Consider the following 20,604-nt stretch of genomic DNA (forward strand, 5'->3'; position numbering starts at 1 on the left):
AAAGGGAGGCAAGACAAAAGCTGGAACCAAATTCATCAACACCAGCAATAATATGCATTGTGGATGTCATTAATTTTCTTTGAAAAGATAAAAAAGGGGTTACGTGGGTGAGTCTTGTTCATTTGATAGATCATGCCAAACCTCAACAGCATGCACCGCTATAGTAGCCTACATCTTGCATCATACGAAGAATATGTTGATAGGATAGTTGGGTTAAAATTCTCTGCGTCTATAAATTACTATTGATGGCTCAGATGAAGTTGATTTGAAATCGAACAAATTATATTGGTTACGTAATACAACAATTAATTATGGGCAAAATTCTTAGTGTTTTTCTACCTTTTTTATTTTAGTGTGACTACATTTATTATTATAGTACTTATTTCTATTGTTTTAATGCATACATTATGTTGTTCAATTGAATGCGACAGTTAGAGAACATTGGATCCAGGATGGTTGGTGGCTTGGTACCTAAACTTATTGATGCATAGCACATGACCACATGAGTTGAGTGTGCAAGTTAAATAAAATTACAATTTGTAAACATGACTTTTTATAATAACAACCTAAAGATCAATTTGAGTAAGGATTTATCGTTTTCTTTTCTATTTTCTGTTTATAAAACCTGTTAAGCATTTGAAGCCTCGTAGTTTTCGAACTCCTCCTCAACTCCATAAATTTGTGAAAAAGTTTTGAACCAATATATTACATCCTACTGAATGTATAAGAATTGTCATCACTGTTAAAAAAAATTTTTAGAAAAGTGCAGAATTGGTTGAATACATTCGAATTATATGATGATACACAAATATAATCACCATTTTGCCATGCATATCACCTCACGAGTCTTGTACTACTCTCTGTCCCACTTTTTACTATATTGTTATTTCTCCTTTATAAACATCATATTTTAGTTCTTTTTTGTTTCCTTAAGATCCAATAACTATTACTTAAGTAATACACAAATACAACAATCTCATAAAAGCAATATATAATAGAAAATTAAAATGTACAACAAAAAATTCATAAAAAATCTCATTTTTTATGCATTTTGGCTTTTTGAGTTGTTACGTTTCGTGTATTCTTCAATCAATAGTTATTGGATCTTAATGAAACAAAAAAGAATTAAAATATGATGTTTAAAAATAAGAAATAGTAATATAATAAAGTGGCATAGAAAATGACACACGAAATGAGATAGAAGATCCGTTGCAGAGATTTACCATCAAAATTAGAGATGCTTTCAGAAACCTTCCTTGAGGTTTATAACAATTTCATTTGACTCTCCTGATGTTTCAAATATTACACATACCACCTTTATTTTGAGTTTTAATGTAACAGTCAACCCATGTCCATAAACAATTATATAAAATGCTAAAAAATACTTTCATTCCCGAACCACAAGTCATGACTCATAAAGATGGATACAAGAAATTCAATTAAAAAAAAGTATAATCCATTGAAAAAGTTAACGAAATTTATCTTGAAGAGTTACTCATGTTATGTTGTACTGAGTTAGATACATTTTAACTAAATCATTGGAAGAGTTATTATCGAAACCTTGACACTTGAAAATACTTAGGTGTCACAAGAATTTGAAATTACAAATTCAACTTTTAAAGGGTTTGAAATTGTAGAAGAGAAAATGAATTGATGTATTCCCTATTAGTAATAATAAACTAGACCATATTATCGCATTTTTCACATTATTAAATTTAACAACATCTAAAAATTAATATCTTAATTTGATGAGAGATATTTGTTATTTTTCTTGACTATTTTTTTGCATGAAAATTTAGATATTTAATTCCCTCAATGATTCTTTTATGATTTTAGCTTGAAATAATTTTGTCAGATCAATTCAGTTCCTTTGATTGCACTTTTGTAGTCAATCTTCCTTTAGTTTAATCTATTATGTTAGCATGCACGGGTAGTTTGAGGGAAAAAAATGCTTTTCAACAATTAATATTATTTTTTTAGATATATGGACTGACTTTGTTACATAGAAATTCAAAATAGGGGAAGTAAGTGTAATATTTGAAACCACATTGGAGCCAAGTGAAATGGTCAAAAACCTCGAGAGAGGTTTCTAAAATTATTGCTACAAATTAACTTCAGCAAATACATATGTTATCATCGCAAATAAGGGATTAATCTTTTATATATTAATAGTTTATACACTATCAAGTTTGAATACATGACTACTAATTTTAATTTAAATTTGAATTCTAAATTTTAAACGTATGGTATACATCTAAATCCAATAATATATATACTATTAGTGCATATACGATTAATGCAGTTTTTTCTACTTACCAAAGTAGGCATAAGAGTACCAAACGCTTTCCTCACTCGAGATTCTGTTTTTCATCATGGTTTGCTGCATTTTATACAGAGCAAAAGCAAAAAAGATGGAGAAATTCACGAGGAAGCATTTTAACTTCTTCATATGCAATTCAAACCCAATGCGAAAATTTTGAAGTCAAAAATAGACCACAGAAAATCACAAGGTGTATAGCGCTTTTGTCAATTTATGTCTTTATTATGCAGGATAGTTTCAGGAACTTCCCTTGAAGTTTTTTGACAATATTATTGAGCTTTCTTGAACTTTCAAAAATTTCACTTACCTCCTTTAATTCCAATTTTGTTGTTCCAAATTAGCCTATGTTACGAAAAGTAATATTCAAAAATGAATTTGAGGAGAGAAAGGAGAAATTCATGCCAAAATACCCTTTTGTAGTCTTATTTATTAATTTATTACCAAAAAATTTCTCTCAAGTAGGCACTTTATAATTTTACACAAGTATTTTAATAGGCACTTTATACCCTTCGTCAAATAAAAAATGATGCAAAATTAACTCCATCCACGTAATTGATGAAAGGACTAATTTATCCTCTATTAAAAGCTTAAGTGGCAAAAATTTCCTTTCAATGGGAAAAAAATTTTCACTTTCAAGAGACTAATTTTCGCTTTATAATAACAGTCCAATTAAAAACACATAAAAATGAAATGCTGGGCCACTTTCAATGACAACTAAAACAAAAGAAGTGGAAGAAGCAAAAAAAAAGAAGGAAGAGAGGGAATCAATCAGTTTCAAGAATGTCAGCAATACAATTCCACTACAGATTTTAAGTCAGCCCAAGTCGGGAGAGGGCAATGTAAAATCCTGTTTATTCCTCTAATTCCTAGTTGTACTTTAGTTTTCTTGTTGCATGCATATAACTAAGTGGAAAATTTACTGTATTTTGTCGAAACTTCTAAGTCCAATATTTTGTTTACTAATATGTGGGTTTCAATTTAGCTTTGATTTTTTTTTTTCCAATTCAGGTTTGATATTGAACCTTTGCGGCTATTATTGTCTAAATTCTTATAAAAAATTTTGGTTCTAATCCATTTAAATTCTCGTGAAGATTTCAAGTAAAATTTTGCCTAGTATATGAAGCTCTGGGTTATGATGATGAGATTTTAGAAATTGCAAGAGTAGCGTGTCAACAATTTAATTTTCATATTTTACCCCTTATGTTTGAACCCCAACAACCTTAATTACCATCTAAAATGACCACGTATTTTAAATTTATTTGTTTTCAATTAGACTTTTATTATAAAGTGAAACTTAGTCTATTTAAAGTGGCAATTTTTTCCCACCAAAATGGTATTTTTGCTACTTAGGATTTAAATAGAGGATAGGTCGGTCATTTCATCAATTATTTAGATGGCATCAATTTTTTTCATTATTTTTTAGTTGACCAAGAGTATAAAGTACCTATTAAAATAGTTTAGAGTGTAAAATACAACTGCAGTAATAGTTCGTGGGTTTTCTGCATTTAGTTGGACACTGGTTGTATGTGTTTCACATGATTAAATAAGCAAAATGATACCTTTTTCAAGACACTCATATTCAACTAATATGTTTGGTGCTAAATGTTTTAACTTGTACTATGCATAGCCATCCAACCTCTAAAGCCATGGAGTTTTGAAGTGCATGAAACTCAACCAAAGAAAGGAAGACTTTTTTTTTTTTTTCGGGATTTCCTTTTGTGAATTAAAGAGAGATACTTGGCAAATGCTACGTCTTTTCTTTTCTTTATTTTGCTATTGATTTATTAAATAGGTAGGTAGCCTCAGCCCTCAGCCGTTGGGTAATGGGAAGCTTAAGGATAAATTTCTTCAGATGTCCCCAAAAGGTACTTGTATAAAGGTTCTTTACCTTACCGTCCTTCAACTTCAATAAATTCTTATCAAGTCCTCGAGTCGTTTTAAATCAGTCAGTCCAGTACTCTAGTCCCTTCAAAAGTTCGTGAAATCATATTTATTTGAGTTTTGTTATTTTATCCTCAATCCTTCTCCTATTTTTTAATGTTAATAGATAAATTTTTTATACCTTGTTAGTATATAATTTTTTTACACTAGTATGTTCAAATCATGCCACCTACAAATTGAAATTTAAAAGGAAAAATCGTTCAAAACGTCTTTCGCATTAAATATACACGACAGTATATATAAAGTTTATTCTTTTGTAAAATGAATTTTTTTTTTATTTTTAAAAACGTAATTTTGCGTTCCTTACAAATTTACATTAGTCAAATTTGATCCCTATCTAAATTTTCTACTAATTTTTTGTCAAAACCCACCACGTGTGTTGTATGATATTATTTTTGATGGACAAAATTATCAAATCACATTTTTGAGTAGCTAGTGTAAATAAATTACACCGTCAATGCATAAAATATTAATCTTTTTTAATCACCCTAGTATACTTTTTAACTGTCTTTAGCGTAATACAACACACACACAAAAGATCATACGACTTAAATATCTTTTTTGTGATAACCACCTTGATGGTACTTTATAAACGGTTATACACGAAGCAAACTTTCTGAGATCTATTCATACTTTTTGCCCTCGGTTAAGCTTGTTAATTGTGCACTTCATTGATTATTCGAAATGACACCTGGCCACCCAAGAAGTCTGTCAAAATCGTTTGTTGTATTGGATGCTCCAGTACACCCAACACTGCTATGTTGCTGAAATTGCAATGGCAGAACCTGATAATACCCCCAGGGAATAATTTTTCCTCACGTTACTACTACCACACAAGTAGGAGTGATCAAACCACGTAAAAGCCTAGATGATGAACATAAATAGGATTGCAACCTATTTCCACACAGGAGATCAATCAGATAGATGATGTAGCAGACTGAATACTAGCAATTAGATAGATGATGTAGCCAGAAAAAGAGAATCCTAAAATACGTAGGCATTAAATGTGCAGACCTAGCATAGACAGAACCAACTCAAGAGATCACATTAACAAACAGCTCAAACTGAGACATTATTTGGACACACAAGACTTTGAGCCCATGTTAAGGTTCAAAAAATCTCCATTACACATTAAAGCCTCAAATCTTCCAGATAACAGATGTACATTTTAACTTTCATACGCACCAGAGGAATTCCAACTATAAGCACAACATTAACGTTTTACGTTTAATTTGCAAAATATGCTCTTTGATACCAAGTGCACTATTCAACCGCAGCAAGAGCCACATGCAGGAAGAGAACCTGTATTAAACCAGAACCAAGTCATTAGCTTGCAACTTAAAGTACAAGAACATATTATCTTTTGCTTCTCAGAAGATCAATTTACTAAAGGAATAGAATTTACTGTGATCGATCCCCCGGACATTGTCTAATCCACGTGGAGGCCCACGAGGGCCTCTACCATATGGACCACTTCCAGGACCTCCAGGGCCGCCACCATCCCATTTCTTACTTCCACCAGAGCCCTTCCGGTATGCATCTGTCTTTTCCATCTATAGAAGGCACCACGAGAGATCAGAATTCTATTCAATGATGGCAAGAATAAAACACATGCAAATTCTGAAATTACCGAGAACATTGTCGTGAAGAACACCCCAATGAAGTTGACAATGGCCCAGAAAAAGTCAGTGATTGTTCTCAATCTCCATAATGATCGTTTGGATTTGACAACCCCTAAAACATACATGTGACAAAAAGTTACACTGTTTTCAAGCTATTTAGGTATTACTCTATCACCTTGTTTCCCAGCCCAAAAATAAAATAAAATAAAATAAAACGAACTTCCTTGCATAATAGCATAATCATCCACTGACATCTGAAATAAATTATTTGATTATGAAGCCAATCTGATCCTAGAGTTTTCGAAAATTAGGCAGGCAATAGTAGACAGATATAGACTGCTTTCATGACCACCAGCTTCAAACAAACAAGCATCAGTTATGGTTGCAAATCGAAGTATTTCTTCAAAATAGTCATTGCCAATGTCAATATTTGCAAGTTAGCTTAGCAGTGAAAGATGAAATCCCAATTAGGAAACACAGTAGCATATAAACTCTGAAACTTGTACTCCATAACTGCCACAAGATACATTTCCATATGCCAGAGAATCTGGAAAATGCGGGATCAAGACAGACTTGCCTCCACAATTTGACTGGTAGCAGAAAGCTGTTCAGCCTTCAGGACTGTAATACCCAACTTTATGTCCTATTTCAGTTGCCATTATCTTAGAACTTTATTTCCCTTTGTAATTCCTCTACCACTCTTTCATACCGCAGAAACCCAGCCTACAAACAAGTGCTGTAAAAATACCATAAGAAAACATTGCCTACTGAAGAAAGAATGGTAAGCACATTGTTTTTTTTTAGCGGGTGTTATTTGTCAAACATCAGAGGGTTCAATACCTCAGACATGCAAACCAGATTGTCTATACTGAAGCCATATCTTAACTTTAGAAATATATAGGTTGGGTAGCAGAAAAGTTTTTCTTTTTCCCTTCCACATCTTTTGTGGCCAACTACCAAGGTTTAACTTTACCAATCGCGGGAGCATCTGAGTTCATCTGGGCTTTGAGAAAGAAACAAAACCTTGATTTCCTTAATGTTCAATAAGCTTGATAGCTATTAGGTATGTATAAGTGTAGTATCATGCCACCTGTATGAACATGTCTACATGAACATTGAAAGGCATATCAAAGGGACACCAATCATCGTTTCTCAACATATACCTAAAAGAACTGCAAAAAAGCTCTCTAGATGAGAGAACGGGGAGAAAAATGAAATGCAACTGAAACAAGCCAAAAATCAAGACCCAGAAGGAACCCAAATGTTAGATAGCCAACATTTCCTTATGCCAATGTGACAAGAACATAGAGAAGTGAATCAAAAGCAGACTAGTGATCAAAGAAACACTATATTCATGTGATTGCTTTCCATTTTCCTTAATTGTGCATGGATTGTTTCCAAATGTTACCCCTCATATACTGGCCAATCTTTTGCTTCCAAACAACCTTCTTCCACAGGCAAAATCCACTTATTCAAGGAGAAGACGAAGAAATTAATTTATTCACCATAAAAAGGATTGCATACGATAGAGATAATATCTTCTAATATAATTCAATATCAACATTTAGATATAGAATTTACACATTATAGAGATACAAATGAATAATATGCAACAGAAAAATAACAAAATTGGACTGGTGATCATTTCAACAATATCAGAACTCTGTGAATGACAAACTTTCAGAACATGTGACCAGAGAAAGGTTGTCCTAAACATTATTACCAAGATGGATTTAAAAAAAAAAAAAAAAAAAGAGGCCCCTTTTACAACTTATCAAGCAGGTGTGAATCGCTTCACAGACGCTTAATATGCAACAGAATTTCATCTTAAGCTAGTAATAACTGGGCCTGAGGCTGACAACTTTGGCCGCACTAATCAAATGTCAAGTTGCAGCTTGATGGTCAAAAACTGAACCCTCAACTTCCATTGGCGAGCCCTGTCCACTAAAGTTTCCAATCTTAATCCTGTTCATTCTTTTTTTTTCCCTTTTTTTCAGCTTCTTCATGTGTGATCATTGAACAATCATTCTTCGTCTATAAATTTTAACTCAAAAACCGTTATTTCAATCAATATATGCCCTAATCTGTACTCTATAATCAAATTGTCATTCCACTGCTGCAGATAAAAATATGTTCTAGCAAACCATTAAATATAGCAAACTAAAATGACTCAAAAACAAAAAAAAAAACCTCAAAACAAAACTAATTGACTACCAATCCAAGCAGAAGAAAACCTTAAAACAAAAAAAAAAAATCAAATCTGCAATTCACACGAAATTTACACAATAAACTATTAGAATCAACTCAAAACCATGATCAAAATCAAGAAGATTTCTCAAAATCGTTGCATTAGATAAACCCCAAATTTAGACAGAAAGTACCTCTTTCGACGTAGGCCATCGCAGAGAGAATTTCCTGTTTTTCCTTTTTCTCTTTTCCAGGTTCTTCCTATGCTTTCTTGGCTTTCTTGGCTTAAATCGCCAAAGGAGCCTAAATTAAAATATATAGTATTGTATAATAAAATCATGTGTGCTAAAGTTCATCATACGCCGATTCTGGAAAACCGTCGATCTCATCATCGTGATCTAATAGTCGTCTGGATTAGTCTACACTCTACCGACGTGGGGACCGTTGACTTAAAGTAAAAGCTGGTTTTTTGTTACGTGGTCTAGAGACCCTAAACCAGTGGTAAGATGCCACGTCAATGACAGAGTTCTAGTCCGATGACATTTTGGTTGGAAGAATACTTGTTAATTTCATTTTACATCCTTCAACTTACTTTGACTCCGTTTAGATTAGTTGTTTTTTGTGGTGTTTTTGAAAATTTTTTATTGTAGCAGGTTTTTATAGTATGTTTTGAGATATTTTTAGAAAATATTTTGGGATATTTAAGAGTAGAAGAGTTTTTAGAATATATTTTGGGATATTTTTTAAACATTAAAAAAATTAAATTATTTTTTGGGAAAATGATCGGTTTCATCTTTCACATTTCACAAAAATATTCTTTTCGTCCCTCACTTTTAAAACGAAGCAATTTCGTCCTTGACATTTAAAAACTGAAGTTCTTACATCCCTGAACCCAAATTTCAATCTGAATCAAACCACCAATCAACCTGATTAGAAATTTTAGGGATGTAATAGGTAGATCACTTGGTTAATTCAACATGATATTCATGTAAAATTTAATGAACCCAAAAATAAAAAATAAAAAATTATAACATAAAAAAGAAAGATTAATCTTTCCTACATTATCATTGTATACACTGACGGTTTTATGTATCGCCATATCATTTCAATTTAAATTTAAATACCAAATTTTATATTTATGATACACATCTAGATTCGCAAGCGGATATACTAACGGTGTATGAAAAGATTTACCCAAAAAAAACTCTACTATTCCAATACAAAGAATGGCCTTTTATGTTATAATTTATAATTTTTTGGATTAATAAATGTCATGTGAATATGATGAAATTGACCGAGTGATCTATCAATTCTATTTTCGAAATTTATTACTGGGTTAATGAATGGTTTGATTCAGATTGAAAATTAGGTTCAGGGATATAATAGCTTTAATTTTTAAATGTCAGGGACGAATTTGCTTCATTTTAAAAGTGAGGGACGAAAAGAATATTTTTGCGAAATGTGAAGGATGAAACATGTCATTTTCCCTTATTTTTTAGAGTATCTTTTAGAGTATTTTTTTAAAATTTTAATAGTATTTAAAAAACTAATTTTTGAAAAACTCTTGAATCCAAACAGAGCCTTTATTTTTTAAACTTTAAAATCAGATATTTTATTTTTTAAAATAAATTTTGTCCCACTTAAGTAAACTCGTTGATAGACGCGGGATAGATTTTATACTTAAGTGGAACAATTTTAAACTTTCAGAGATTAAAGTTGGAGAGATTCTATTTTTTTAGAGACATAGTGTTTTATTTTAAAGTTTAAGGATTAAAAAAATTGAATATAATTGAAAGTTGTAAAGTGAAATTAAACTCAAAGAATACTAGTTCTAATTACTTCTTTTACGTATGTTTAGATTTCTTCTTCTCACTACTCTAGTCCCACTATGATATGTAATCTTTGAGTTAATTTTCAGGATAATAATTTCTCAAAAATTATTAGCTAGTTTAATACATTTCTAAAATTATTACCCAACATGAAAAATGTTAGCCAACAAGCAAAATAAATACACATTTTAGCCAGTAAAACACCAATTGCTATTAACAAAAAGGCTCCTTTTGATTTAAAGTTCAAAGATGAAAGTAGCTATCCAAAAGCCAACTCATGTTCTTGGAGCCCTGACGAAATTCTTGAAAGTTGTTTAATCTTCTCAAAACAGACTTGAAAGCTAGGAAGCTGCACCGTAAACCCAAAAAAAAGACAGAAAGAAGTGATCATCAAGCGAAGAATGGCACAATCTGGGTTGTACCTCATAATTCAACAGATGCAAGAAAAGGTGCAGATTTTCAAAGGTGGAGGGGCATTTTCTCTTTTCCTTCCTTTCCTGTTTCTTTTGTTTACACTTTGTTATAGACTTTAGTGGATGTGATTAGGACAGAAACATATTTAAGACAAGTTTATTCTTCAGGATCACATTTTTGCAGTGATTCGTGGACCTTATTACATGTGACATATAAAGTTGGGCAAAAATTTCAACGGATATTAAACTATTACTCGCGTCGACTTTTGATTACCAAATAATTTTTCATCACAAATTAACCACTAAACTAACTAATCGGCACACTCATGACCATTTCGTCAACTATTGCTCTACAAAAAATTCCTATGGTACAAACATACATTTGCATTTTAACACGTGTTCTGATTATTTTGTAGATTAAGAGCAATAGTCGACAAAGTAACCACAAGTGTATTGGTTAGTTTAGTGGCTAATTTATTACAAAAAATTATTTAATAGTCAAAAGTCAACGGGACAACAACTTAATGGCCGCTGAGATTTTTTTGTCTATATAGTTCATGGAACCAAGTTTCTGGTGACATTAGGAAGACGGTTAACTTCTCCCAACATGATTTAACAGCAGAAGATGTGCTAGTACTAGATTGCCATTCTGATATCTATGTCTGGGCGGGGCACCATTCACCTGCTAAGTCAAAGCATCAAGCTCTTACTCAGTTACTCTTGGCCTGGTTATGATTGAATGCTTTTCTTGAATGATTCATTTAGCTTTTTTTCTGGCCTGTTCGGAAGATTTTGCTTTCATATGGCCTTAGCATATGTTGGTTTAGCAGCTTCTAGAATAAAAATTATATGGTGCATCTATACTTTCTTTGACATGTATGGTTCAAGAACCTGTGGTTTCTAAGCCAGAACAGAACACATCATGTCGGCTTTACGGTCTAGGACTAGAGCTGTTAAACGAACCGAGCTGTTCGGTAGCTCGGTTCGTTTCGGCTCGTTCGTGTTCGTGAAAGGCTCGTTCGAAATTTTAAACGAACCGAGTTCGAACGAATTTTTTTGTTCGATTAATAATCGAGCGAACACGAGCATGTTCGCGAGTTTTAACGAACGTTCGCTAACATGCTAAACGAACGTTCGCGAACACGAACATGTTCGCGAGTTTTAACGAACGTTCGCGAACATAGACATAATTATCATTTAACAAATTTTAGGGTTAATTTTATGGCTGGACTTTTATATTTGGAGGGCAAATTTCTTTGTTTTATTTGTTGTTTTTATGTTAATGTTAGTTATATAGTTAATGAATAATAGAATTTAGTCACTTAGTGCTTTAATTATTTTTTAGAATGATTAATAATTTGCATGGCATATTTAAGGCATAAAATAATTTGGATTCGAGCATTTCGAACATGTTCGCGAACGGCTCGTTTATGTTAAACGAGCCGAACTCGAACTCGAACTCGAACACGAATTTTACTTAACGAACCGAACACGAACACAGGTTTGGAGTTCGAAAATTAACGAACGAACACGAACGTTGTTCGAACTGCTTAACGAACAGAACTCAAACATGAGATACTCGGTTCGATTCGGTTCGTTTACAGCTCTATCTAGGACATATGCTCTTTAAACTTGTACTTTTAACATTTTTCACACACATATTGATGATTTTTTGCCATGCGTGAAGCATCGTGGTTTATGTTACCTTTGGTTACAATATCCATGTTATTCATTTATTGTTCTACCTTGGAGAAACCAGAAGTTCCTTGGGAAGGAAAATTCACTTAAGCAGCATCAATTGCAGACTCCTCTCTATGTTGTCACTGAAGGATCTGAACCACCATTCTTCACTTGTGCAGGTGAATGTTTTTATTTTCACTTAAAAATTCGTTTTCCCCTTTTGATTCTTCCTTTCTCTTACATTGAAGCATTCTCCGGTGCTTTCATTTTGAGTGAAGCTACATCAGAACTTCTACAAGTCAGCAGTTTTTCTGAAATGTTTCATGAACTAAACTGAATCAGCAGTTGCATGCGTTTCATTCCCTTTGGTGCTTAAGCCATACCACTAACTCAATTGAACAAAAGCTTGCTATATTGAAGGGAAAATCAGAAAAACTTGAAGGAAGTCACTGCTCTTTTGGATCTTTTTATATTCAACCTAACACTTCAGTTTCTGTTAGAGTGGACTCACAACCAATCACCGGATGCAAGGTCTATTCAACATTTATTGACAGCTAAATTTCATCTTTATAAATCATATGCAATCCTTTGGCCTTCTGGTATTTAAAGAAAACAGGAGATATCTTACATGCAGATAAGAAGTTCGTAGAAAGCATACTCTAGGAAACCGTCTCTGAAGACATGAAAAGTCAGACCAATGGTGTAAATGGTTTCGGAAAAATTTCATCTCCTATGTCTACTAATTTCAGCTCCAATTTAAGATCTTCAGATTTTCGCCACTATTCGAGTCCACCTCCAGTTACAGAAAACCTTTCTGCAGTATCTCCTGTTCCATACAATAACAGTGGTGAAGCATTTCTCTGAAATTACATTAACAGTTTAGGTTCTCGTGTAGCTATTTGTTTAATGGTGATGATAATTCCCTTCAACCTGCTGATAGTAATTTGAATATACAATTGTTGCTTAGATATTTTCCTTAACTATTTCTTTCTGAAAGAAAATAGAAAGATGGAAAAGTGCCTCTTTCGCTATGCATTTGTGTATCAAAAGCAGAGACGCTCAATAGTGTTTTTGCTGCCCACTTTATTGTCAGTATATGACCGATGCAAACCACTAATTATTCAAACTTTCATTTTATTAAAAAGAATTTAGTCTAACTCTTCATTTCTTTCAAGAATTAGAGCGTTTGATTTATACCATCTATTCATAGTCCAAAAGGAGTACATTTCTACACAAAACCACCCAAATACTAAGGATAATTAAATATGAAGACCAACAAATTGCTACAACAAACAATAAACAATTTCTGTTAGTCCTATTCCAACCTTTCAAAGCTGAAGAGTTTTTTCAATATTTTTTCAGATGCTGAAAACATGATAAGCCCCCAGATTTTTGTTTTAAGTTGTAACAATAAAATACCATAATATGAAGATAATACACTTATTACAACAGGATAAAACTTCTTAGAGTAATAGTAGGGAAACTTCAAACGTCACAGGCAATATCTATGCAAAGCATATTCTTATGCAGAGTAAAGGGTGTAACATTCAGGATTAAAAAAGAGGCTCAGGTATTTCTCAATAAAGGAAGAGAGAACAGAAGAAGAATATTAAGTGGTTACTGATTAGGACTTTCTATACCAACTAGCAGAGAAAAGCTCCATTTATTGGTACAGGAAAAGTTTCAAGTACGTAATAAAGCACTAAACGAATATTAATAAGAAATAATTTCTTATAGAATGTCCAGAAAAACATTCATGTCATTCGTAGAGCACAATTAGATGTATTGCCCCTATGCTTTTAGTTTAGTTTTAGACACACTTAATCTCAACTTGAAAAGGAAAAAGAAGTGGAAGATACTAATATACTTGTGGCTGCTGTAGAACCACAAATAAAATCTACTACTATAAAATTACGAAGTGTCAGTGGTAGATATAAATGTGATCTAACATTAATGCAGTATGGGTAGATTTGCAGCAGATTATCATTAAAAGATACTACATAATGATTTTAAACAGAAAATAAGATGATAAGTGAACTCTAGAAGGAAACTTGGCTTAGAAGATTAGTACACTGAATGGCAAAGAACCATTTACCTTGATGCAAACAAGGGGTTCTAACGGATTTATCCCTAGTCTCACACAGCCATTACAACTTTGATAATGCAACATTTGGGAGAGGCACCTACTTAATTAAATGCCTTCCTCGGAATTAAGGTATCAAATAGTACCATCTTGTAGCAAATGCAACAGTATGCAGTAAGTCATTATTTGCCTTGCTGCAATTTTCCTCACGCATGATAAAACTAGGCAACCTGAAGAAGGGTACAGTGGAGCCAAAAACCAAGAGCCTGTAGTCATTAGAAACGCCCAGCATCTGTCCCCAAAACTAGAGGATTCCTGCTACCTGAGAGACCAATGCCGATGATCATCATCAGAGTTTCTAGGACGGCTTGGGGAGGCTACCTTATCACGAGTCGACCTTCTGTCCAAACCCCTACTATCTCTATCCTCATTTGTGTAGGATCCATCTTCATACTTTCTTGATCTTTTCTCATCTCTACCATTACGATCTTCTCCCGAGTTTGATTTGGCATCACGCCTCCTTGACTCTCTATCACGCAAGTCATTCCTGTCATCCCTATGCCTCGCATCTGTCTCCTTTCTGTCCAATCTCTTCTCATAGTCCCTGTGTCCCCTATCTGTGGGACTCAATTCACCATGTTCATAGTGTCTGTCTAAGCCCGTCTTGGTGCCCTTCGCCCTGGAATCTCTGTAGTCCTTATCTGTCAACCCACGCCCTTTCTGATTAGCAGATTCCAGAACACGGTCTGGCACACCAGATTGTTTTCTGTTACCTGTGGAACCCTCAAACTTGTCATTGGCCCATCTTGAACGTCTATCTTCCTCATGACCCCATCCTGTGTTTGCAGCTCTCTAGACCAAGAATAGAAAAGCACAAGCAACTTAAGAGATGCTATCACACATACTAGCTATAAAGTAAGTAGCAAAAAGTAGCCTTCATAAGTTATTAACTACGGAAGCCCAGCAACATTTCCAGGACTGGTAAATTGTGACTCAGCCAAACATCCATAGTATGTTATTTCATTAACTACAACCAAGAGTTGTATGCTAAATTAACTAAAACGGAGACAGTTTATAGTTTTAGAGCAATTACGTCTGCAAAGAATACCAAGCAGAATTAAACAGAATACCTGATAATGCAATAAACAGGAAAGCAATACATTACCATTGAAGTTCTTACTTGTTTTGATAAACAGGAATTAAAATCAAAGATGGTGCAACTAGCCATTTTAATATGAACTAAGAATCCCAATCCAAAAAGCCTAAAAACAAAACAAAACAAAGAAAAATCTCACTCACTCGTTCATCATGCGAAAATTTACACCCTGCTCCGCGATTGCACTCACCCCTCTGGAAGGCACGGCAAACCCCACGCTCCTCCCTCTTTCGCTGCTCAGTCTCTTCATCCTCTTCCTCTTTCTTTTTATATTTAGAAACATGGTCAACTCTGATTGTTCTCCCAAGAATTTGGGCACCATTCAAATTATCTAACAACCCCAAAAACTTTAAATTAAAATACAAAAAATAATCTTCCAACGCAAAAAAACGGAGAAATAATAATAATAATAATAAAGAATTACAGAAATTGCTGAATGCTGAGGACTGACCTACGGCAAGAATTGTGCTTCTTTGATCTTCATAAGCAATGAAAGCAAAGCCTTTAGATTTTCCGGTGCCTTTATCTCTAACAAGATTAACATCAACTATCTCCCCGTACCTAAAATCAGTTCATCAATAATCGCATAAAAAGGATAATCAGATTACTATTTTTTATTTGGGTCAGTCGACTGAAAGACATTTAACTTCCGCGCTGAAAATATAACTTCTTTTGAGCGAGTCCCGGACTTACTGAGCAAAGACGGCGAGGAGATCGCCTTCGGTGAGGTCAAAAGGGAGGCCGCCGGCGTAAACATAAGCAGAGTCTTTGTACTTGGTGTGCCAGGACGCCTCGTCGGAGATGCCCAGGGCTGCTTCTTTCGCATTGATGTTCTGAATCCGCTTCACTAAAGTCAATGGATTCATCTTCTTCCTCAGAACTCAGAAGGTTCCCGATAAACCCTAGGCCGGACGGGAACCTGGGGATCCAGAAAGCGTTTTCAGGAGGCTGACTGCTTGTTACTGAAATCGTAGGCACCTAAAGCACGAGTTTTGTGTTTCCTGTATGTTTTCCAAAATCTGGGTATCAGGGGAAGATGAGAAGCGAAGGGTCGCGGTGGATTGAGTAAAAAGGGAGAAACAGTGAAAGTAAAAAAAGAATGAGCCCCCTTTTTTTTCCGCAAATGTAGAATAATAGAATTCCTATAATCTAATCTAGTCTAATCTACGTTTGGGAGTGGAGGATTTGGATAGAAAAGAAAGGGAAAGAAGAGAAATGAGGGATCAAGACAGACTTGCTTTGAAGTAACTGTTTTGAAGTAACTGTTTTGAAGCTATTCAGGTATTACTTTATCACCTTGTTTCCCAGCCCAAAAATAAAATAAATAAAACGAACTTCCTTGCATAATAGCATTATCATCCACTGACATCTGAAATAAATCATTTGATTATGAAGCCAATCTGATCCTAGACTTTTCAAAAATTAGGCGGGCAATAGTAGACAGATATAGACTGCTTTCATGACCACCAGCTTCAAACCAACTAGCATCAGTTATGGTTGCAAATCGAAGTATTTCTTCAAAATAGTCATTGCCAATGTCAATATTTGCAAGTTAGCTTAGCAGCGAAAGACGAAATCCCAATTAGGAAACACAGTAGCATATAAACCACTAAACTTGTTTTGACATGCCAGAGAATCTGGAAAATGAGGGATCAAGACAGACTTGCTTCCACAATTTGACTGGTAGCAGAAAGCTGTTCAGCCTTCAGGACTGTAACAAATGTAACTCACTGTAATACCCAACTTTATGTCCTATTTCAGTTGCCATTATTTTAGAACTTTATTTCCCTTTGTAATTCCTCTACCACTCTTTCATACCCCAGCCTACAAACAAATGCTGTAAAAATACCATAAGAAAACATTGCCTACTGAAGAAAGAATGGTAAGCACATTGTTTTTTGTTAGCGGGTGTTATTTGTAAAACATCAGAGAGATCAATACCTCAGACATGCAAACCAGATTGTCTATACTGAAGCCATATCTTAACTTTAGAAATATACAGGTTGGGTAGCGGAAAAGTTTTTCTTTTCCCCTTCCACATCTTTTGTGGCCAACTGCCAAGATTTAACTTTACCAATAGCAGGACCGTCTGAGTTCATCTGGGCTTTGAGATAGAAACAAAACCTTGATTTCCTTAATGTTCAATAAGCTTGATGGCTATTAGGTATGTATAAGTGTAGTATCATGCCACCTGTATGAACATGTCTACATGAATATTGAAAGGCATATCAAAGGGACACCAAACATCGTTTCTCAACATATACCTAAAAGAACTGAAAAAAAGCTCTCCAAAACAAGAGAACAGGGGAGAAAAATGAAATGCAACTGAAACAAACCAAAAATCAAGACCCAGAAGGAACCCAAATATTAGATAGCCAACATTTCCTTGTGACAATGTGACAAGAACATAGAGAAGTGAATCAAAAAGTAGACAAGTGATCAAAGAAATACTATATTCATGTGATTGATTTCCATTTTCCTTAATTGTGCATGGATTGTTTCCAAATGTTACCCCTCATATACTGGCCAATCTTTTGCTTCCAAACAACCTTCTTCCACAGGCAAAATCCACTTATTCAAGAAGAAGACGAAGAAATTAATTTATTCATCATAAAAAGGATTGCATACGGTAGAGATAATATCTTCTAATATAATTCAATATCAACATCTAGATATAGAATATACACATTATAGAGATACAAATGAATAATGTGCAACAGAAAAATAACAAAATTGGACTGGTGATCATTTCAACAATATGAGAACTCTGTGAATGACAAACTTTCAGAACATGTGACCAGAGAAAAGTTTTCCTAAACATTATTACCAAAATGGATTTAAAAAAAAAAAAAAGACGCCCGTTTTACAACTTATCAAGCGGGTGTGAATCGCTTCACAGACGCTTAATATGCAACAGAATTTGATCGTAAGCTAGTAATTACTGGGCCTGAGGCTGACAACTTTGGCCGCACTAATCAAATGTCAAGTTGCAGCTTGATGGTCAAAAACTGAACCCTCAACTTCCATTGGCGAGCCCTTTCCACTGAAGTTTCCAATCTTAATCCTGTTCATTCTTCTCTTTTTTTTTTTCTTTTTTTTAGCTTCTTCATGTGTGATCATTGAACAATCATTCTTCGTCTATAGATTTTAACTCGAAAACCAAGTTATTTCAATCAATATATGCCCTAATCTGTACTCTATAATCAAATTGTCATTCCACTGCTGCAGATACAAATATGTTCTAGCAAACCATTAAATATAGCAAACTAAAATGACTCAAAAACAAAAAAAACAAAAAAAAAAAGACCTCAAACAAAACTAATTGACTACCAATCCAAGCAGAAGAAAACCTTAAAAACAAAAAAAAACATCAAATCTGCAATTCACACGAAATTTACACAATAAACTATTAGAATCAAATCAAAACCGTGCTCAAAATCAAGAAGATTTCTCAAAATCGTTGCATTAGATAAACCCCAAATTTAGATAGAAAATACCTCTTTCGAAGTAAGCCATCGCAGAGAGAATTTTCTGTTTTTCCCTTTTCTCTTTTCCAGGTTCTTCCTATGCTTTCTTGGCTTAAATCGCCACAGGAGTCTAAATTAAAATATATATATATATATATATATAGTATTATATCTATCTATCTATCTAAACTATATATCTAATCTATCTATCTATCGATCTAATCTAAACTCTAAACTACATAAAGCCGCGAAGCCCGACCTACAGTTGATTGTGCCGGTTTCAATGCAATTCTGTTAGTAATTTTGGTCTTTTGTGTCTTTTCGCCAGCTCTGGAGTTGATTTCTTAGACCACTGCTGTCTTCATTTCTAGCTTCATGATCCTTTATATTCCGATTATGCCCTTTTGTCTTGGTTCCTTTGTAATTTTGCAACCGATTTTGTCCTTTTGTTTCTTCCATATCTTCTACTGCTGCAATTGTTGTCTTCACCCGTTTTCTTTGTGCCCGTTGTTATCATTCAAAAATGTTTCTTCCATCTTGTACTCTTGTAATTGCTATCTTCTAGCGTTTCCTTTGTCTGCGTTTTTATCAGTTAAAAAACAACCCATTTTTATGTTCCTAATTTTCCTTGCTCTTTTATATTTATTTGCTTATTTATTAACTTTCTTCAAAATTTCCACAAAAATATTGATTCCCTAAATTTGTATTAACATGGCTTTCTTCAAAATATAATTTCCTCTACTTTTTTATATTTATTAACTTTCTCCAAAATGTATATATGAACAAAGTAATTTTCTAAAAAATATACGACTCGATAAAAATTCAATGTGCATCTAATATACATAGAAGAATACAAATTCTATGTCTTTAGTCTGTATCTAATATATATAAATTATATATGTGTTTAGTGTGTATCTAATATATATAAATTAATAATGCCGTTTTGTATTAATGTATAATATGTGTTATTTATATCAAAAAATTATAATTTTAATCTTATTTCTATGTTTATGATTTTCCTTCCTTTTTTATATTTATTCACTTATTTATTAATTTTCTCCATAGTGTATATAATAGCAAAAATGTTAATATCAAAAAAATCCCGAATCCCTAAAAATCTTACATATAAGATATTGTCCCTCCTTCTTTATATCTATTTGCTTATTTATTAACTCGCTTATTCATTAACTTTGTTGAAAATGTGTATATTCACAAAAATATTAGGTATTCAAAAATTACACACATCGCTAAAAATGCTATGCACGTCTAATACATATACATACAATAATTTTCTTTTTATATTTATTCATTTCTTCCTAATTTTCCTTGCTATTTTATATTTATTTGCTTATTTATTAACTTTCTTCAAAATTTCCACAAAAATATTGATTCCCTAAATTTATATTAACATGGCTTTCTTCAAAATATAATTTCCTCTGCTCTTTTATATTTATTAACTTTCTCCAAAATGTATTTATGAACAAAGTAATTTTCTAAAAAATATACGACTCGATAAAAATTCAATGTGCATCTAATATATACAGAAGAATACAAATTCTATGTCTTTAGTCTGTATCTAATATATATAAATTATATATGTGTTTAGTGTGTATCTAATATATATAAATTAATAATGCCGCTTTGTATTAATGTATAATATGTGTTATTTATATCAAAAAATTATAATTTTAATCTTATTTCTATGTTTATGATTTTCCTTCCTTTTTTATATTTATTCACTTATTTATTAATTTTCTCCATAGTGTATATAATAGCAAAAATGTTAATATCAAAAAAATCCCGAATCCCTAAAAATCTTACATGTGAGATATTGTCCCTCCTTCTTTATATCTATTCGCTTATTTATTAACTTGCTTATTCATTAACTTTGTTGAAAATGTGTATA

The 20,604-nt window shown here is 33.1% G+C and overlaps 2 protein-coding genes across 3 annotated transcripts; both read right to left on the reverse strand.

Annotated features, from left to right (window-relative positions):
- Window positions 1-5,281: 5,281 nt before the first annotated feature.
- LOC113710927 (uncharacterized) lies at window positions 5,282-8,486 on the reverse strand. The gene is made up of 4 exons (XM_027234003.2): window positions 8,265-8,486; window positions 5,892-5,995; window positions 5,667-5,814; window positions 5,282-5,563 (listed from the first exon to the last, which is right to left on the reverse strand). The coding sequence occupies exons 1-4, from the start codon at window positions 8,281-8,283 to the stop codon at window positions 5,529-5,531; spliced, it is 306 nt and encodes a 101-aa protein (XP_027089804.1). The 5' UTR covers window positions 8,284-8,486; the 3' UTR covers window positions 5,282-5,528.
- A 5,539-nt stretch (window positions 8,487-14,025) lies between these two features.
- On the reverse strand, window positions 14,026-18,870 carry LOC113712955 (zinc finger CCCH domain-containing protein 25). Of its 2 annotated transcripts, XM_027236613.2 has the most exons (6): window positions 18,729-18,835; window positions 17,173-17,422; window positions 15,925-16,232; window positions 15,683-15,792; window positions 15,375-15,562; window positions 14,026-14,927 (listed from the first exon to the last, which is right to left on the reverse strand). In XM_027236613.2, the coding sequence occupies exons 3-6, from the start codon at window positions 16,095-16,097 to the stop codon at window positions 14,394-14,396; spliced, it is 1,005 nt and encodes a 334-aa protein (XP_027092414.1). In that variant the 5' UTR covers window positions 16,098-16,232; window positions 17,173-17,422; window positions 18,729-18,835; the 3' UTR covers window positions 14,026-14,393. The 2 variants fall into 2 exon arrangements, with proteins under 2 accessions (XP_027092414.1, XP_027092413.1); XM_027236612.2 differs by lacking the exon at window positions 17,173-17,422 and having other exon boundaries at window positions 18,729-18,870.
- Window positions 18,871-20,604: the final 1,734 nt, after the last annotated feature.

The sequence above is a fragment of the Coffea arabica genome, chromosome 10e (genome assembly GCF_036785885.1).
Source record: "Coffea arabica cultivar ET-39 chromosome 10e, Coffea Arabica ET-39 HiFi, whole genome shotgun sequence".
NCBI lineage: Eukaryota > Viridiplantae > Streptophyta > Magnoliopsida > Gentianales > Rubiaceae > Coffea > Coffea arabica.